This window comes from Numenius arquata, chromosome 10 (assembly GCF_964106895.1).
Source record: "Numenius arquata chromosome 10, bNumArq3.hap1.1, whole genome shotgun sequence".
Classification (NCBI taxonomy): Eukaryota; Metazoa; Chordata; class Aves; order Charadriiformes; family Scolopacidae; genus Numenius; species Numenius arquata.
Genome location: NC_133585.1, coordinates 27,395,995 through 27,414,176, shown reverse-complemented (window position 1 = coordinate 27,414,176; position 18,182 = coordinate 27,395,995). Strand labels below are relative to the sequence as shown.

The 18,182-nt window shown below is 56.4% G+C and overlaps 1 protein-coding gene across 1 annotated transcript; it reads left to right on the top strand.

Annotated features, from left to right (window-relative positions):
• The first annotated feature begins 5,574 nt into the window (after positions 1-5,574).
• Positions 5,575-7,292, top strand: POU4F2 (POU class 4 homeobox 2). The gene is made up of 2 exons (XM_074154836.1): positions 5,575-5,877; positions 6,351-7,292. Exons 1-2 carry the CDS (start codon positions 5,575-5,577, stop codon positions 7,290-7,292), a joined length of 1,245 nt encoding a protein of 414 aa, XP_074010937.1.
• Positions 7,293-18,182: the final 10,890 nt, after the last annotated feature.

The window sequence follows — 18,182 nt, the reverse complement described above, 5'->3', positions numbered from 1 at the left end:
CACAGTGTGATTTATAGGACTTTTTTTTTTTTTTAATGATCCATGAGATCTTAATGTTTTCAGTGCAAGAAGCGATTGGGGAAGTGGTTAGGAAGGGAATCCACCTGTGAGGCTATTTGCAGGGTAGGTTCCTGTGACAGTTAATTCTGAATTTATCGCTTTGTATTGTCCAATATTTCTTTTCCTTTAGAAGCCACTTCATACCCATGAATTTCGCTCCTTACAATTTTATCTTTACCTGTAAGGAAAAGCACTGAAGTTTGCTTCATATCCAGCTGCTTTGATTTTACACAGTGTTTGGACAGCAGGTGTATCTCAAAAAAAACCCCAAACCAACAGAAACACAGGCAAAACCACGGCCTTGCAGGATGCCCAAGACCCTTGAGCTATAAAGCGTACGATGCAAACTCGAATTAAAATGGATGCATTAAAAATAACTTTTGTATGGAGCCATGGCAAGCCAAGCAGATGATGTATGGTGCTGATATCAGCTGTCGTTAAATAGCACAGCACAGCATGGGACAGGAGAGTCACCGTTTCAAGTGTTGTTAACCAAGGCTATGAATGGAAAAGGCCTTTCCCGGGTCCTCCAAGGCTGACAGAGCTTCATGAGAACCCAAGGAGGTGTGAGGGAGCTCTCAGTCTCCCCTGCCAGACTGGGCCCACCTCTAGCAGTAACTCCAGCAAGAAGGAGGAGTTGAAATCCATGCCATATGCCTGCCAAAAAGCCCTGTACAAAGGCAGGACCTACCCTCCACCTCCAGCCAGCTTTCACCCTCCCTCCTGGAAAAGTACTTTTTGGATGGTACCGTGGGGAATGTGTGATGTACGTGAGCAGAAGAGAGGTGGCATGAGCCGGACGGTTCCTGCTTAGCAGTCTGCTCACATCTTTCTCCCATGAAGAATATTCAGCTTTCTTTGTCTAAAATGTTGAGTGGTTATGAATAGTAAGGATAGACTATCTGTAATTATTTTTAAATTATTAATGGTTTTGTTAGATCCCTTCACTTTTACATTAGGTTTCTGTTAATGTAAGTTAAATCAAAATGTACTTCAGTTTCCAGGCAGCTCCCAAATGTATTTTTCATTCTTTCATAACATTACTTCAACTTCTCGATGAGGTGTCTATGATAAAGTTTGCTCCCGAGCCGGCAGACTCCCAGGCCTAATGAATTCAGCGACAGGCTCGCTGAGCAGGCTCTTATCAGCCAGGCTAGATGGCAAATGAGGAGGCCATGGCTGCATTGCCAGTTAATGTACTACCCCCAGCTAGCAGGTGTCATACCCTATTCATAAGAAGGACTGCAGAGGCCACGGGGGTATCGTCAAAGACAAGGGGAGAGTTTATCAGAATAACTGAGTTACTTTATTGGCACTTTCCACTACGCTGAGGAGACTCGGGTTGTTAACGCCAGACGCTCCTGATCAGAAAATATCTGCCGAGCGCCCTCGCTCAGGGCTCACACCTCGCAGGAGGTGAGGAGAGGGTACCGCACGCCTCCCTGCCTGCATCTCTGCCCCAGGAAATGATGCTCTCAGCCGCGGGGGGGTTGGGGGGAGGTGGGGGAGCTCAGCGCCGGGCGACCCCGAGGCAGAAACACGGTCTTCTCCAGAGACACCCCCCCCTCTCCTCTCCTCGCCCCTCGGCCGGGCGGGGTCCGGGGAGTGCGGGCGTCCCGGGGGGTCCGCCGGGGACGATCCGGCCGCCTCTTCACCCCGTGCCTGCCGAGGGGATCGGCGCTGGGGAGAGGAGCGTGCGGAGGAGTTAAACGCGTTGCATTCAACACAAACGCCACGAAAAAAATGCCTGGATAAATTATGCAGAGGGATTTCTGGATTTCTTTCAAGTAATTAAGTTTCGATTTCTTGCATTTATTTTAGTGCCAGGAAGCACGAGGCGCCACGGCCGGCAAAAAGTCTTCATTGATCGTTCCGGGCTTTAAGTTTGACTTCGTGACTTGACTTGGCTTGCGGCGGCGGCAGGCGAGGGGCTGGCGGGGGCTGGCGGGGCCGTCCCGCCTCGGGAGGCGGCGGGGGGCGGCGGGGGCGCCCGGAGGGTTGTATCCCCTCCGGGTACTGCCCGACACCGGCCACCGGATTTGGGGGGGGGGGGAAGGGAGCAGGAGCCGGTGGAGGCAGCGATGCCGCGCTGGGTTGGGGGGGGGGGGGGGGGGAAGCGAGGGTGCTGGGGGTGCGGAGGCACGGCCGCGGGGCGCGGAGTTGCCCCGACGGGGCGTCCCAGCCCAGTGGCTGCTCCAGCTCCGCGGGTTGCAGCTATCCGCATCCGCGGTGCCCCTCAGGTCGCCCGGAGCCCCGGGGGAGCGGCCCGGAGGCGACGAGGGCCGGGGGGGGGCGGTGTGGGGCACCGCGGGCCGACCCTCCGATAGAGCCGGGACCGGCGCTGCCCTGCGCTCAAAACAAAGGTAGTAGAGTTTGCTCAAAGTGTAGCCCGCATCTTAATGGATTAAAAATTCATAGGGCGCATTAGGTTCAGTAAAATATGAATGCGCGGCTTTAAATTTTAATCGTAAATCAGAACACGGATACATGAGAGGCGACAGTGATTTCTCCCCAGATGTCTGCGTGGGTCAGGGCGCGGGCGCGGGCGTGGGGTGAGCGAGGATGAGGGGGTGTCTCCTTTTATTTAGGCGACCCACCGGTGCGCAGGGCCGGCTGCAGGGCCCGCGGCCCCGGAGGGCCGGCGAGATGCCGAGAGGAGGGGGGCGGCGGGGGCTCCGCGCCTGCTGCGGCTTCCCCCGGCCTCCCTCACGACACGGGGCGGGCGGGGGGGGGCTGGGCTCGGGGAAAATAAATAAATAAATAAATAAATAAATAAAAAATATAAATAAAAAGGAGGGGGGGGGGGAGAAGGGAATTTCAGCGTGCTGCCGCGGGCGGGAGCTGCTGGCAGCGGGGTCCGGCGGCAGCGCGGAGCCGGGGCGGGCGGCGGGTCCCTGCAGCGCGGAGAACCCCCCGGCGGGGGCGGCCTCCGCGGGGACCCCCGGGGTCAGCCCCGGGCCCGGCACCGAGGAAAGTTTGCCCGGGTATTCCGCACCCCGCTGCACCCCCGTGGCGGCCGTTCGGAGCGGCGATAAGCGCTCAGCGTTTTGGAGATCGGTTGTCAGTTGCTATTAAAATCAAGATTAATTCATATTAACGATATGCATTCTCAATTCTCCCGTGTGACAGCATACATTAGAACAACTATTGCGAGTAATTAAACTCAGTGCGGGAGGGGTTAAATGTATAGCGTGGAGAGGTTCGCTCCTCACCCTGCTCTCTGCCAAAGTTCAGCCGGAGAGCCGAGCGGGCAAAGCCCCTTCCCCGGCTCGGCGGACCCGGCAGGCTGCCTCCTGCCCCTCGGACTTCCCAGTGCCAACGAGGTATTTTCTTTTTTTTCTTTTTTTTTTTTTCTTTTCTTTTTTTTCTTTTTTCTTTTTTTTTTTTTTTTAGGGTTGTGTTTGGTATGGTTTTGTTCTGGGTTTTTTTTTTTTTTGTGGTTTTTTTTTTGTTTGTTTTGTTTTTGGTTTTTTCCAGAAAGTGGGAGATTTTCCTCAGTCGCCCGCACACCTCCCGGTACGCCCGCGCTGAAGCGCGGAGGGCGGCGGCGGCTGGCGGGGAGGCGAGAGCGCAGGAGCGGCCGGGCGCGCTGCGGGGAGCCCCGGCGGGGCGGAGGGAGGCGGAGGGACCGACAGCCGCCACCCGGCCCACCGTTGCCTCCCCGCCACGGGCGGACCGCGCCGCGCGTGGGCTCAGCTCCGGGACCTCCTGCAAACACGCAAAAATATTATCGATGGCTTTTTCTTGGGCGTTGGAGATGCTCGATGCTTTAGACTAATTAGACAAGCCAAAAGCCTTTTGAAGATTAAGCAAATTGGACAACCCTTGTTAATTAGAACATAATTTAAAGTTTGAAATTATATCACTCATGAAGTAGCCTAATTAGTATGACGATATGTTAATAGCCTACTGAGACACGAAGCACGGAGGTTTGGCATGAACTCCTTAAAGGCTTGCAAGAAAATCCTCTTTCCTATGTTGTCATTAATAAAAGATTTCTATAGACTTCAGCCTTTCAACGGTGACATACAATTTATAGTACACACAATGCATTAGCCCATAGTGCTGCTCAATTTTTTTACTATTATGAAAACTAATAAATTCGTCAAGCTGAATTAAGCATACAAATCAGATGAGGCATAACAGATTACATATTGAAGCGCTGTGTCTCCCGAGCCTAAATGAAATTTCAATCTAATAATTCCTTCCTGGCCCGGCCATAATTTGTTTAGAGATGTTGTTCTACTTCTTTCCAAGCGCTATTCGCACCATAATTAAATGATACTCAAGCTTTTAACTTTGATTTATTTCATTTCTCCGAGCTGGCGACAGTGAGAGCTGATACAATGTAATTTTTTTTATTTCCCTTAAAATTACCAAGTCTGCTGTTTAGGTGAGAAATTAAACACCTAAGCATTTATTGTAACCTTCCTGTTCCAAAGTGAAATTCATGGAAATAAAGCCGGCCACCTTCAGTCAAACCGACTTTCCTCGATTTCTTTTCTCTGTCTTTTTTCCTATTTATTTTTTTTTTTTTCCCTTTTCTTTTCTTCTTTTTCGAAGAGAGAGGCGGCTGGAAGTTGGCGGGACAGCGGTGCGCTTTTGCAGGAGGATCCCTCCGGGTCGCCGCCGACGGGGGACAGACCCCGGGGGACGGGGGACAGACCCCGGCCGCCGCTTCCTCCGCATTTCCCTCCGCGCCTCCCCCCCTCCCCTCCGCCCCCCACCGCGGAGCGGCGAGCCGTGCCAGGGCAGCACCCGGGACACTCCGCCTGTGGGCTCGTTGTGATCACGGACGGGACTTTTCTCTCTTTTTTTTTTTTTTTTTTTAAATGGAGGGTGCATTTGGGGTGGAGGCGGAGGGATGTGTGGGGGGGCGCTTCCCCCCACCTTCACCTTTTTTTTTTTTTTTTTTTTTTTTTTGGCTTTTTTTGGCTTTTTCCCTCCCCTTTCCGAGCGGCGGTGGGGCGCGGCGCGGCGGTGAGAGTGGGAGCACGCGTGGGCGTGGGCGCGGGGGGCGGCGGGGGGGGCGGGCAGGGAGCGGCGGAGGAGGGGGCCGGGGCCGAGGAGGCAGGCGCGGAGGGCCCTTCCCGAGGAGTTGGGCTGTAGTGACAGGCGAGAGGGGAGGGGAGGGAGGGGAGAGAGTAAAACCCACCGGCGCGGCGGCGGGGAGGGCACTTCGCGAGAGGCGAGGGCCGGCGCCGGAGCGGAGGCGGCGGCGGACGGCGGCGAGCGCCCGGGCGGGCGGGAGGCAGCCCGCGCATCCCCCGCTGGCCCGGAGCCGCCTCTCCCGGCCGCGTCCTCCCCGGCGGGGCTCGGGCTGCCGGCTGGGGGGCGAGTGGGACTTTTTTTTTTTTATTTTTTTTAATTTTTTTTATTTTTTTTTAATTTTTATTTTTCGGGGGGTGGGGGCGCGGGGGGGAGGCCGGGGCTCCTGTGGCTTTTTTTCGGGGGGTCCGGGCCCCCGGCCCCGCGCCCCTGCCCTCCTCCGGCGGCGCGGCGGCGGCGAGCACCATGATGATGTCCCTGAGCAGCAAGCAGCCCTTCGGCCTCCCCCACGGCGGCGGCGGCGGCGGCCTCCACGAAACCAAGTACTCGGCCCTGCACACCGCCTCGCCCTGCCCCTCCGCCGCCGCCCCCGCCGCCAGCTCCCCCAGCAGCACCGGCACCGGCGGCTCCGCCGGACGCGGCTCCGGCTCCGGCCCCGGCTCCGGCTCCGGCCCCGGCAACGGCGGCTCCGGCTCCGGCTCGGGCTCCGGCGGCGGCGGCGGCGGCGGCGCGGAGGCGATGCGGAGGGCCTGCCTGCCCGCCCCTCCGGTAGGTGCCCGCCGCCCGCCGCCCCGCTTTAAGGGGAGCCCCTCGGCGGCCCCCCGGATCCGCCTGATGATTTTTTCATGGCCGCGCAGCAAATCACCCGGCGCCGCCGGGCGCTCGCCCAACTTATGCATGCGGCGGCTCTTGCCGTCCGTATTAATTTTTATGACCTGGGATGCTGCGTGCGGCTGGTGCGTGTGTCCGTCCGTCCGTCCGCCCGTCCGCCCGCCGCCGGCTGCCTCCGTGCGAGCGGCTGCGCGCCGCGCCCGCTCCCTCGCCCCGCTCGCTCCCTCTTCTCCTCTTCCTCCCCACCCCCCCCACCCCCCTTCCCCAATCCCCCCCTTCCCCAACCCCCCCCCCTCCTTCTCCAGGATTTCTCTTTTAACATGCTGGGAAGGTTTTAGTGGCACGGCGGAGTGCGCGGGGAGGCGAATTCCCTGCTGAGCGTTATGTGTGCCTTCTATTTGCAATTGCAGAGCAATATATTCGGCGGTCTGGACGAGAGCCTGCTGGCCCGCGCCGAAGCCCTGGCAGCGGTGGACATCGTCTCCCCGAGCAAGAGCCACCACCACCACCCGCCGCACCACAGCCCCTTCAAGCCGGACGCCACCTACCACACCATGAACACCATCCCCTGCACCTCGGCCGCCTCCTCCTCCTCGGTGCCCATCTCCCACCCGTCCGCCCTGTCGGGCACCCACCACCACCACCATCACCACCACCACCACCACCACCAGCCCCACCAGGCGCTGGAGGGGGAACTCTTGGAGCACCTGACGCCGGGGCTGGCGCTGGGGGCCATGGCCGCCCCCGACGGCGCCGTCGTCTCCACGCCGGGCCACGCTCCCCACATGGCCGGCATGAACCCCATGCACCCGGCGGCGCTGGGCATGGCCCACGCCCACGGGCTACCGGCCCACATGGGCTGCATGAGCGACGTGGACGCCGATCCCCGCGACTTGGAGGCCTTCGCCGAGCGCTTCAAGCAGCGCCGCATCAAGCTGGGGGTGACCCAGGCCGACGTGGGCTCGGCGCTGGCCAACCTGAAGATCCCCGGGGTGGGCTCCCTCAGCCAGAGCACCATCTGCCGCTTCGAGTCCCTCACCCTCTCCCACAACAACATGATCGCCCTCAAGCCCATCCTGCAGGCCTGGCTGGAGGAGGCCGAGAAGTCCCACCGCGAGAAGCTGGCCAAGCCCGAGCTCTTCAGCGGCGCGGAGAAGAAGCGCAAGCGGACCTCCATCGCCGCCCCCGAGAAGCGCTCGCTGGAGGCCTACTTCGCCCTCCAGCCCCGGCCCTCCTCCGAGAAGATCGCTGCCATCGCCGAGAAGCTGGATCTCAAGAAGAACGTGGTCCGCGTCTGGTTCTGCAACCAGCGCCAGAAGCAGAAGCGCATGAAGTACTCGGCCGGCATCTGAGGCGGCAGCGGAGGAGAATCAACAGCGTCAGCATCACCGTAAAAAAAATTAAAAAAAAAAAAAATAAAAATTAAAATTGAATAAACGACGACGACAACAACAACAAAAAAAAAAAAAAAAGGAAAGGAGGAAAACAAAACAAAATAAAACAACAAAAAAAAAACCCAACCCAGCCTACCGCCCCCAGCCCACCCCACCGCCCGCCCCGCGCCCAATTTTCGGGGGGAACTTCCCCGCGGAGCCGCCCGGACCCGCCCCGGCAAGTACCGCTGGTTTTTATTCTTAACAGACCCCGCCTGGGTGCCAGCGCCACAGGCGCCCGGCGCAGCGGTGCCCCCCGCGACCGCACGGGGTTTTCTCGGGACCCAAACTTGAATCTAGAGTTGAGGCTTGCGCCGCGAGAGACGTCTCAAAAGTATTTTGATTTAAATAATAATACTAATGAGTAAAAAAAAAAAAAAAAAAAAAACCAAAACAGATGGCAGGTTTTTCTGCATTTACACTGCGTATTATAAATATATAAATATATATATATTTTTACTGTGGTTATTATCCTTTTCCTTCTCTGAAGTTATAACGCTTAGGGAAAGAGCTGATCCTGCTGTGTTCACTGGTCTTCAAAAGCTATTATTAGATTACTGCCAAACAACCCCTTGTAAATTATTAATTTATCTCTCTAGCAACTTCATTTTGTGCTCATTCTAATTAATTACACCTCTTTAATCTAAGTCTTGATAAAAGTAAAAAAAAAAAAAGGATAGTGAGAATCAAATATTTTGTGTTGGTAGGATTTATGAACGTGAGCTTTTCTCTTCTTCTTCTTCTTCTTCTGAACGTCCCTTTTGGCCATCTGTAAATTGTCACCTGAACCTAAGGTATTTCTCTGGCGAGTATTCTTATTCGTACGGCGTCGGCACCCTATAGTAGTTGTTCTACATTATTTGTGTAGCCTGATCCACTGTCCGAGGTTATTTGTTTACCGTGTTACATATTTAATGGGGATTCCCATATTGTCCCCACCACACGCTGCTCCCGAAGCGAGAAAGGACGTGGCCGCGTAGGGGACAGCGTAGGGGGTGTGTGTGTGTGTGTGTGGGGTGGGGGTTTGTCGCTTCGGGTTTCTTGCCAGCACAATATCCGTCTTTCTCGATTTCAAAGCTGTTTCACGACGGTGTTCGGACCGGCTCGGTTATTTATCTATCTATCTATCTATCTATCTATCTATCTATCTATCTATCTATCCGATTGCTTGCTTATTTATTTATTTATTTATTTGGTCGGTCGGTTATTTATTACCTTCAATTGCAATACTTTTTCACGAAGGAAAGTTCCTTTCGGAGGTCTGTTGGTCGAAAAGCCAAAAATTTTCAATTAGTAGGAGAGGGAAGGAGCGAGCGAGGCTGCACCCCGCTCGGTAAATTCACAAACGGTTCGGTACATTTCCTTTTTTTGTTTGTTTTTTTTTTTTTTTTTGGTTTGGTTTGGTTTTGGAACAACAACGACAACAATAAACCGAGGGTGCTCGGTTGGGTACCTTGTACGGCTTGTAAATATTTCATTGGCGTTGACGCACATATAGATATATTCTTACAGATTCCGCTGTATCGCTGTTCTATCCGAGGCTGTTGGAAGTCTTTTAAGTTCTGTACATGGCTCGATTTCGTTGGTTGGGGTTTTCTCTTTTTTTTTTTTTAAATTTTTTTTTGCGGGTTTGTTTTTGGGGTTTTTTTGTTTGTTTTGGGTTTGTTTTTGTTTTTGTTTTTGTTTTTTGTGTTTTTTTTTCTTAATAGGACGTTTATTTATTCTACTAATGTACTAAGTTATTTTTAAATGTTGTTAAACCGTCTTTCATTAAAAAAAAAAAAAGAAAAAAAAAAAGGATTTTAACGTTTTATTGGCAAAGCGTGATTGCTGATTCTTGGATTTTTTTTATTATTATTTTTTTTTTTCCACGCCGGTTTTGCGCCTCCTTTGCCCGCCCGCAGCGGCGGCTCCGAGAGGGGGAGGACCCCCCCCCGCAGCCGTCCGGCTGCGGGGGGGGGGTCCTCCCCCTCTCGGAGCCGTCGCTGCGGGCAGTAGCCCCACGGCCACCACACGCGCAACAAAAATTAACCCCCCCCGCAAAATAAAAAAAAAGGGGGGGGGGGAAGAGAAAAAAGTAATTTCCCTGCTCACAAAAGCCGGGGAAACCCGACGGCGGAGGGCGGGGGGGGGTGGGGGGGGTGGGTGGGAGAGGAGATCATACACGAACCGCTATTAAATATTCATATTTCTGCCCAGCCACCAGCTCCAGCAGCATCTTCAAAGCCGCCCAGGCACTCCGAGGGTGCTCCGCGGGCGCGGAGGCAGCGCCTCATTCCGCCTCCCACCCCCCCACCCCCCCCGGCCCTCCGCGCTTGTCGCTGTCGTTCCCGTCGATTCTTGCCGTCGCGGTACTGTACAGTTCCGCGGGCGCGCAGCGAGGCTTGTCCTCTCCTTCCTTCAGGGCTGGCTTTTTGGGAAAGGGTGGCGCTGTCCTTGCGCGGAGTCTGCGCGCCCCGCCGACCGGGCAACCGCCGGGGCTGCGCCCCCCGCCGAGACCTCCCCCCCGTGAGGAAATGCCTCCCTGTCCCCTCCCCCCCAACCCCCCCCCCCCGCCGCAGGCTGGGTTGTCGCGCAACCTCCGCGGTCGTTTTAAGAGGCGAGAAGGGGCAGGAAGGGGGCGGCAAGCGGTGGGTCGGGGGCGGGGGGGGGGGGTGCTGGGCGCCAGCCGGACCCCTGAAAGCAGCAGAGACACACCCCCCCCCCAAAAACTGTCAGCAGGCGCAGGCAGCGAAGAGCCCCCGAACTACCGCTTCGCCCTCTTAAATGAGCCATTCACTTAAAGGCTATTACGGGCGAATTAATAAATTACACAGCGAATTATTAAATCCAGATAATTACAAGGAATAAGTAAGTAATCATTAGTTATCTCAGCTAATTACTGTGGGTCAGAGCGAGCGAGAATGTGAAATCCTCCTCGGGAATTGAAATTAACTTTGCACAGTGAGTCTCTCTGCTTGACATCCCCAGTCTGTAGGCACATGGCAGCTCCCCTGTGAGCTCGGCTTTCTATTTAACTTGGAGAGAATGGAAATAAAATTAAGTGGCGATGTGATAATAGGAAGCTGCTTAGAAAGCAAACGCGGTGGGTTTTATTTTATTTATTTATTTATTTATTTTTAATTTTTTTTTTTTTTTTTTTTTTTTTTTTTTTTACCGCCTGCAGATAGACCGCTCTCTAACCTCACAAATTAAAAACCCGGAACAATTAGTCGACTTCTCCCCGTCCCGCACATGCAGGTTATTAACAAACGAAAAGGCACGGAAAAGCTGGGGCGGGGGGAAGGAGACAGAGACTCCCGGGCTCCGAGGGACCCGGGGCGGGCACCGGGCACCCCTCTGCTGCCGCTCGGCACCGCTGCCCGGGCCGGGGAGGGCTGAGCCACCGGCGCGCTTTGTTTTGGGAGACAATAAGCTGCCGAGCCCTAATGAGGGTCCCTCTTCCTTCCGTTGATCTTTCGCCAGATTTCTCAAAGAGCTACTGTCCACCCCCTCATCCCCCCTCCTCCCCCCCCCCCCCCCCGAACCCCCATCTCTAACATCACTTCCCGGCTTTCCTTCACGTGCATCCTTAGGAAACAGCGGATCTAGAGGCGGAGACGCTCACGCTGCCCTCGCCGGGCTTTGCCCGCGTTAAAACGACAACAACAACAACAACAACAACAGCAACTGCTGTGCGTGCGCGGCGAGGAAAAAAAGATCTAGGTTTCTCTGCCTTTATCAATTGCAATTAGGTGGACAGTCTTCCCCCTCTTCCCTTGCTCCAGTCTGGGATGATAATTAAAATTTAATGAAGCCTGGGAGTAGCAGAGCTCTGTCTGGGGACTGTGGAATAGAATATTTTAACTGTACATTTACACCAAGTGTCTGGCTTCAAAGACGTGACTGCTTTTAATCTCGAATTAGAAAACCACAGACCTGAAATTAAATATTAGCCACCCTCGGCTCCCCTTCCTCCCCGCCACACTGTCACGCCTGTGTTTGCCTGCCTTGCCCCACGACACGCACGTCTCGGGTCTCCAATTACACTCGCGTTAATAATGGATAGCTTTGAGAGGGTGCGGATTTTTCCCTCCCCCCCCCCCGCCTTTCTTTTTTTTTTTTTTTTTTTAAATAGGGTTAATGCAATATTAATTGCTCGTAGCTGCTATAAGAACGCGCCGCGTTTTTCCAGGAACAAATCGATGGATCGGGGCAGCGAGCGCGGAGCAGAAGGCGCAGCCCCGGGGCCGCCCGGGTGAGTACGGCCCCTCCGCGCCCGCGCAACTCCCGCGCCCCGTCGAACCCCGGCGGGCGGCAGCGCGGGGAAGAATGGGGGGAGTCGCCGTTTTTTCTCCCCACATCCCCTCTCGAGGGGGGGTGATGCTGGTCCGGGGGGGGGTGTGGGGGAGCTCGGTCCCCCCCCCGGCGGGTGTCCCCTTAGCGCGGCGGTGGCAGACCCCAGCGGCCTCCCCGCTCCCACGGCAGCCCAGTTCGTTTGTGGTGCCGCCGCGGGAACGGCGGAGAGGGGGGGAGAACGTGAGAGGGAAGGGGGGACACGACACTCCCCTCCCTCCTCCCTTTATTTTTGTTGTTGTTTTGGCAGGTGAGACCCCCGGGCCCTCCCGGAGGAGGGAGCCTGGAGCCCGGGAGGGGAACCTGCCCCGCGGCTGCGGCTCGGCGCGCCCCGCAAAGGTAAATGCGGGCTTTTGGAGGGAGGAGGAGAGGACACCCTGCAAGCCAGCGCGGCGGCAAGAAAAATAACGCCAACCCACCAGCCAAAAAACCTCCAAGAAAATTCCGGGGGTTCCCACAGCCAGCCAGGACCCTCTTCCTGCGGCGGGGGCGCCGCTGACCTGCTCACAGGGATGCTCCGGGCCTGGGGCACCCCCGGAGCTGCGGTGCTGGGGTGGGTCACGCCTTCCCTGTCCCGGGGCCAGGACCCCAGCTGGCACTTGGTGCCAAAAAAATTAAAAGCAAGAAAAAAAAAAACAAAACAAAACGAAAACCAACCAACCAACCAACCAAACAGAAAAACGACCCAAAAACCCAAGCCGAAATCCTGCCCCCAAACTCAACGCAACCCGCAAACCAAAACAACGGAGGAAGAACAAGAGCGCTTCCAGGAGCGCCGGGCGGCAGCTGGGACAGCCCCGGGAGCGCCTGTCTGTGTGTGTGTGTGTATGTGTGTGTGTGCGCAGGAGCTGGCTTCGCAGCTGGGCCCCCGCCTCGGCCTTGCCCCCGTCCCAGTCCCAGCCCTCCGCGGCCGCGGAGCCCCCGGGGCGCAGCGCTGCCCGGCCGCGACGGGCTTTGCCGCCCCCTCCCCGCCGCACACCCGCTTGGGCACCGGTGCCTTTGTACGGGAGCCGGGGGGGAGGGGGGGGGGGGGGAGGAGGGACGACACAGGACAGGAGGAGTCGGGGCGCTCCGCGCAGACCCCGCGGTGTTTCCGCGGCGGGCGGGGCCGGGGGCTGCGCGCCCTGTCCGGCTGCGGCACCGCTCAGCAGCGCGGCGGGGCTCGCCTCGCCTTCCCGTTTATACAGAACAGGATCATTTACATAAAGTCCTTAAGGCAAATAACTGTTGGGGCTCTAATTTATATCTGATCGAAAATTAGCCGTCATTATGCGCTCCATTAGCAGCGTCTTTAATGTGCTTCTAAGCACCATTTGTCAAGCGGCTTGTTAATATCCTTCAAGTCTTTAAAGTTGAGAGCTCATTAAAGAGTGCGCTCTGTTATTGATGTAATTTAGATGAGTTTGGAAGAGCGAGTGCGCCGCGGACAACCTGGAAGAGCGGGGAGAGGCTGGGGCTCCCCCCGGACGCGACGGCCCCTCACCGTGGCGCCGGGCTGGGGCCGGGGGGCGGCCCGGGGCTCGCCTCCCTGCTCGGGCTGGGGCGTGGGGGGGATCCCCCGGCAGCGGGGAGGGGACACACCCCCCCCTCTGGTTGAGGCGGAGTAAACCCGCTTTAATGATGCGCGGCCACGATTCCGCGGCCTCTTCCCCCGCTCCGTCGGAAGAGCATAAGGGCCAATAAATTACCTCCGCTGCTTAGCTGAAAATCCATCTATTCTGCCGGGTTTTGTTGTTTTTTGCCTTTTTTTTTTTTTTTTTTTCCCCTCCGCTGGCTCAGATCGCGTTGGCGCAACCCTGTGAAGCCGCCCCGTGAGGGGCGGGCTGCCGGGGAGCCCCCCCCCCCCCCCCCCGGGACTCCCCCGGTCCTGCGCGGCGGAGGGTCCCGGCCGCCTCCGCAGCCCTCCTCCTCTCCTCCCCGCCCGAAATCCTGCCGAAAACCGGGTGGGGAGGGGGAAGTCCCGGCTGAGCTGCGCGTGTGTGTCCCCCCCACCCCCCTTTCCCCTCGAGGCGAGGGGTTTGCGGGGAGGGTCCTCCCCCTGCGCCGCCGTCCCCGGGCTTCCCCCGGGCGAAAGCAATAAAGCGGGTAATTAGAGTGCTAAAGACGGATGTAAATAACGGGGAGGAGGCGGCGGTGACAACCGGGCGGCGAGGCCGGCGCCCCCCGGGGGAAGGGCCACGGAGCCCCGCAGCTCCCGCCCCGGGGAGGGCCCCCGCTGCCCCGGCGGCGCTCGGGACGCGGCGGGGAGGGCGCCGGCCATTCGCCCCTGAAGGGGGGGACACACACGCTCATAACGCATCGGAAAGGCTCCTTTGCCCCTGGAACCCCCCCAGAGAGTACGGGTCAGGGGCTAGGGCAGAGCGGGGGGGTGCGGGTGTCAGCGGCCTTTCAAACCCCGCCGCAGCCTGGCAAGTCGCCGGCACAAACGCCCCCACAGGGGCTCTAACCAGCTTTCCGCGCAGGCCAGCGTGAAAGGGGTATTTACCTCCCTGCACGGTCCCAGGGACACGCTGACCCCCGTGGGAGCGTTTATCTCCTCTCCAGCCAGGAGCGCGATGGGTAAGCAGCCCCACGGCTGCATTCAGCGCTCCCCATCTCTTGGGATGTGAAGTCGGGGGTTGCGGTGGGGTGCACTGCTGCGGGGTGGGGGGTGCGTACAGCCCCGGCCCCCTCAGGAGAGAGGGCTGCTCCTGAAGAGCTGGACGCATGGGATCGCAGGGTCATCGCCAGCTATGCGAGCCCCTCCTAGAGCCACCACCGCTGAACTGGTCCCAGATGCTCCCGGGGCAGAGGAAAAGAAAAAAATACCTTCAGGACGAGGAGTGGAAGCATCACCCCAGGTAGGCAAAAACACGAGGCACAAAGAGCCACCAGAAGGCCCAAGGCTGCCGCATTGAATTGTACTTGCAGATGTGTTCACCAGGAACATAGAGGAGGTGTAGCACAGCGGCACGTTGCCGTGCTGGTGGCTGGCACGGCTTTTCCTTGTCCGTTTGCACGTGGCATTTGGGGATCGAGTCCTCTCAGGGTGTGTGTGGGCGCACGCACGTCGCCTGCTGGATTTGAGAAGGGCTCATTGCATGGTGGAAAGCCCTTTCTTACCCATAGTCTGCTCACTGGAAACCCTTGTAGCTATCTCCCTTGCAGGTGGCACCACGTCATTTTGGAAGGATGGCTTCGGAAGTAGGTGGGATAACCTTAACATTGAGAACATAGATTTTTTTTGGGGGGTGGCCATTTTACAGGGAGACAGCTTTGTCTGTATTTAACAAAGCCATGAAAAACATTGTGTCAAACATAGCTGGGCAAGTCAGCCCATGCCAGATGGGAAAGGGAAAAGGGAAAGCCGTGCGGAAAAGCCTCGTGTTACAACAATGACAACATTTTACGGCAGCAGCGGCTACAGCTTTTAAGCAAGTGAAAATCAGTTCCGTTTCTTCCCTTGCTTTGTGGACAGAAATGGTGCATGTGCAGCAGTGAATGAGCCGTGCACAGGTCCCATTGTCACCCCGGTAATGGCTGTGACTCTTGCAGGGGGGGTGCTTCTGGCAGCAACACGTGTGGTGGCGCCCACCAGGCAGCTACACGAAGCCAAAGAAGACTGTGATGAGGAGGGCTTCCGAAAACCTTAGCATAATAAAAGCCTCCATCCCTCAGGTACACACACACACACACACACACACACACACTTAACCACAGCAGATGCCCTGCAAAAAAAGCAAAAGATGTCACCTCTTGAAATTGTTTTTACATCTTGAGTTGTATAATTTCTTTCCTGATTGAGCTTCATGTTAGAAATTTTAAGAATACATTCTTAAAATGCAGCATCTTTAAAAATGCCTGTGCATGGGCACGCCTGGTGCCTTGATACATAACTCTTTCAAGTTTCTTGTATGTAAATACCTTACATGAAGATGCCCACAAACCTTTCCTACTGGCCCTTCCTCATGGAGAAGGGGCATTGCCGTGGGGGAGGCCCAGCCAGGATCCCCTTGCTAACTGGCGGAGCTCACCCGTGAAGGCTGGGGTGGCTGCCTGCTCTCCATCACCCCTCCACCTGACTGCAATTTAAACCACTCTTCGTTTCAGCTTCCATCAACAGGCAGACACAAGGCGGGTGGCAGCAGCGGGCTGAGGGGGATGGAGGGGTGACGTGTCCGGTCCTTGTCTCTCTGCCCGGGTTCATCCCTTGTCTGCTTAGGAAAGCTGGGGAAACGCCTCCCATGACCGAGGCGGATGCGTTCGGAGAGAGGTGATGGCTGACGCAGCGCAGGCTGCGCCACTGCTGCCAGCCCTGCTGAGGACACTGGTAAAACCCAGTGCTGGGGTTTGTGGCAACACCTGTGCCACAGGAAGAGTATCACCATCCCGGGATGGGATCCTGGGAGGCCGTCTAGTGCAGCCTGCCCCAGCGCCCAGGCTAGCATCACAGGTCAGCACCTCCTGGCTGTGCCCGCACCAGGAAACAAAGTGGGACGGGGGCACCAGCCTGGCCACAGAGGGCTCTGGCTCTGCCGGGCTGGCCGGAGCCGATAAACACCCTCCCTGGCAATGCTTGACCATCGGCTGGGGACAGTATCTGCTCCAAACAGGCAGTTCGGTTGTGCCCACACAGTTTTGACAAGGGCGGGGAATGAGCAGTCAGGCAGCGCCGCTTGGCCCCAGGGCTGAACGGTTCCCAGCTGGTTCTGCAGACTGGCAGGGATGCAGCCACCAGAGACCACCCACCGCTTACCTAAAGCTTTTTCTCTTCCATAAAGCCTCTTCCCCGCTGGGGAGGTCGGGCTGTGCTTGGCTTGGATATGAAAACCAGCGCCTCTCCCCTCAACCTGCTGAGCCGCTTTGTCCCCGGGAATTAGCCAGCGTTACTTTTAACTCACTGAACGGTCTGGATTAGAGCCAGCCGCCCGATGGGCTCTTGCCCAGACGTAGGTTTGCGAGTCAACGGCACCAGGACTCGGTGAGGTCTGGACCTTGCCAAGGATCTTACTGCTTGTCCTTTGGACCAGCCCAGAGCAGCCCTGTGTGCCCAGTGGTCCCCTCAGGTGTGCCACTGAGCGGAGATGGGGCAAGGACGGGCTGGAGCCGAGTGGCCGCTCTCCTGGGCAGCCCATGGGGATGGTGTACTGTGCAGCCCCAGGAAGATGGGGAGAGGGTTTTACTTTTTTAGACAGCTGTTAAAATGTTTTCATTTAATCAGCCACGGTATGTACGCCTCAGTTAAACAGCTGGCATCCGAGCTGATACGCAGGGATGTGTAATTTTGATTCCTACCTTTCTGTTTCAAAGCTGTCTCGTTTTGAGAGCTTTGATCCAAAGACTAAACTTATTGTGGCATATTTATGTATATGACATTTTCATTCGCTCCCTTATTTATTTATTTTTTGCAAAACACATCACTTACAAGTGCCGAGGCGGCGGTGCTCTGTGACGGGAAACACACGGTCCAAACTCCAACACTTGCGTGTGCTGCAATAGTCCTGTTTGATACACGGTGCAGGCTCAGATTGCAAGAGCCGTGGCAATGCATGGAAGACAGTATGCAGAAAAAAGGGAAAGCCATGCCACAGTGTATTTAACTCTGCATCCAGTGGGCTGGTTTTTTTGTTTTATCTTGTGGTTTTTTTTTTTTTTCCTAGAGTTTTACAATTTTTTCTGTGTCTTTATGACAATTCGGTGCTTTTGCCCCTCTCTCCCTGGCAGTACCAGAGTGCCTCATGGTATGTAGCATACTGATCCCCATGACATCCCCGGGATGCAGAGACGCACTGCCACCCCACCTTACAGCAGAGGAAAACAGGAGTTTGGGATGGATGAGGAACTGTACGAGTCCTAGGAGAGTGCTCGGACCAGGGGACCAACCCTGCCCCATCTGACAGCACCTCCAAAAAGCTGAACCAGTAGCATCCTTGAATATCTAACTCCCGGGACACTGGGAGTACAACATGCCCGACGAAACACCCGTTCACCTCGAACTACAGCAAGAAGTGGTTTATTTCCCCAGCAGCAGCAGAGCAGTCATTTTTAAAGCTCAGCCTTGGGTACCACAGCGGGGAGGCAGAGAGGCAGTGGAACAGCAAAAGCCAACTTCCCTCAGATTCGGGTCTTTTGGTTGGGTTCTCTGGTGTCAAATAAGGCACAAACTCCAACTGATGTTTTTCCTGAGCCTGGAGCATTAATAAAACCTCTTGCCTGGGGCAGGCTTCCTGGTACATGAGTGATTTTCTGCCTTTTCCCTTGTGTGGGACACACATGGGGTCTGTCCCCTCTGTCAGCTGCTTCGCCGCACAAAATCTGTGGGGATATATTCACAGTTAAGCCCTTTCCCTATATGTTCCATTGGTCTCAAGTGGGCAAAGCATTTTAAAGCCAGTCTGAGGCCGGGGGAGGCACAGACAGAGGTACAGACAGGGACAGCCATGTGGAGCATGGTCCCCCCAGGCCCTCCTGAGGCAGCCAGGCTCCCGTCTGTGA

Coding starts and splice junctions, on each gene's coding strand:
- POU4F2 (XM_074154836.1), top strand. CDS start 5,575: ATGATGATGTCCCTGAGCAGCAAGCAGCCCTTCGGCCTCCCCCACGGC. Junction 5,878..6,350: donor CCTGCCTGCCCGCCCCTCCG/GTAGGTGCCCGC, acceptor TTGCAATTGCAG/AGCAATATATTCGGCGGTCT.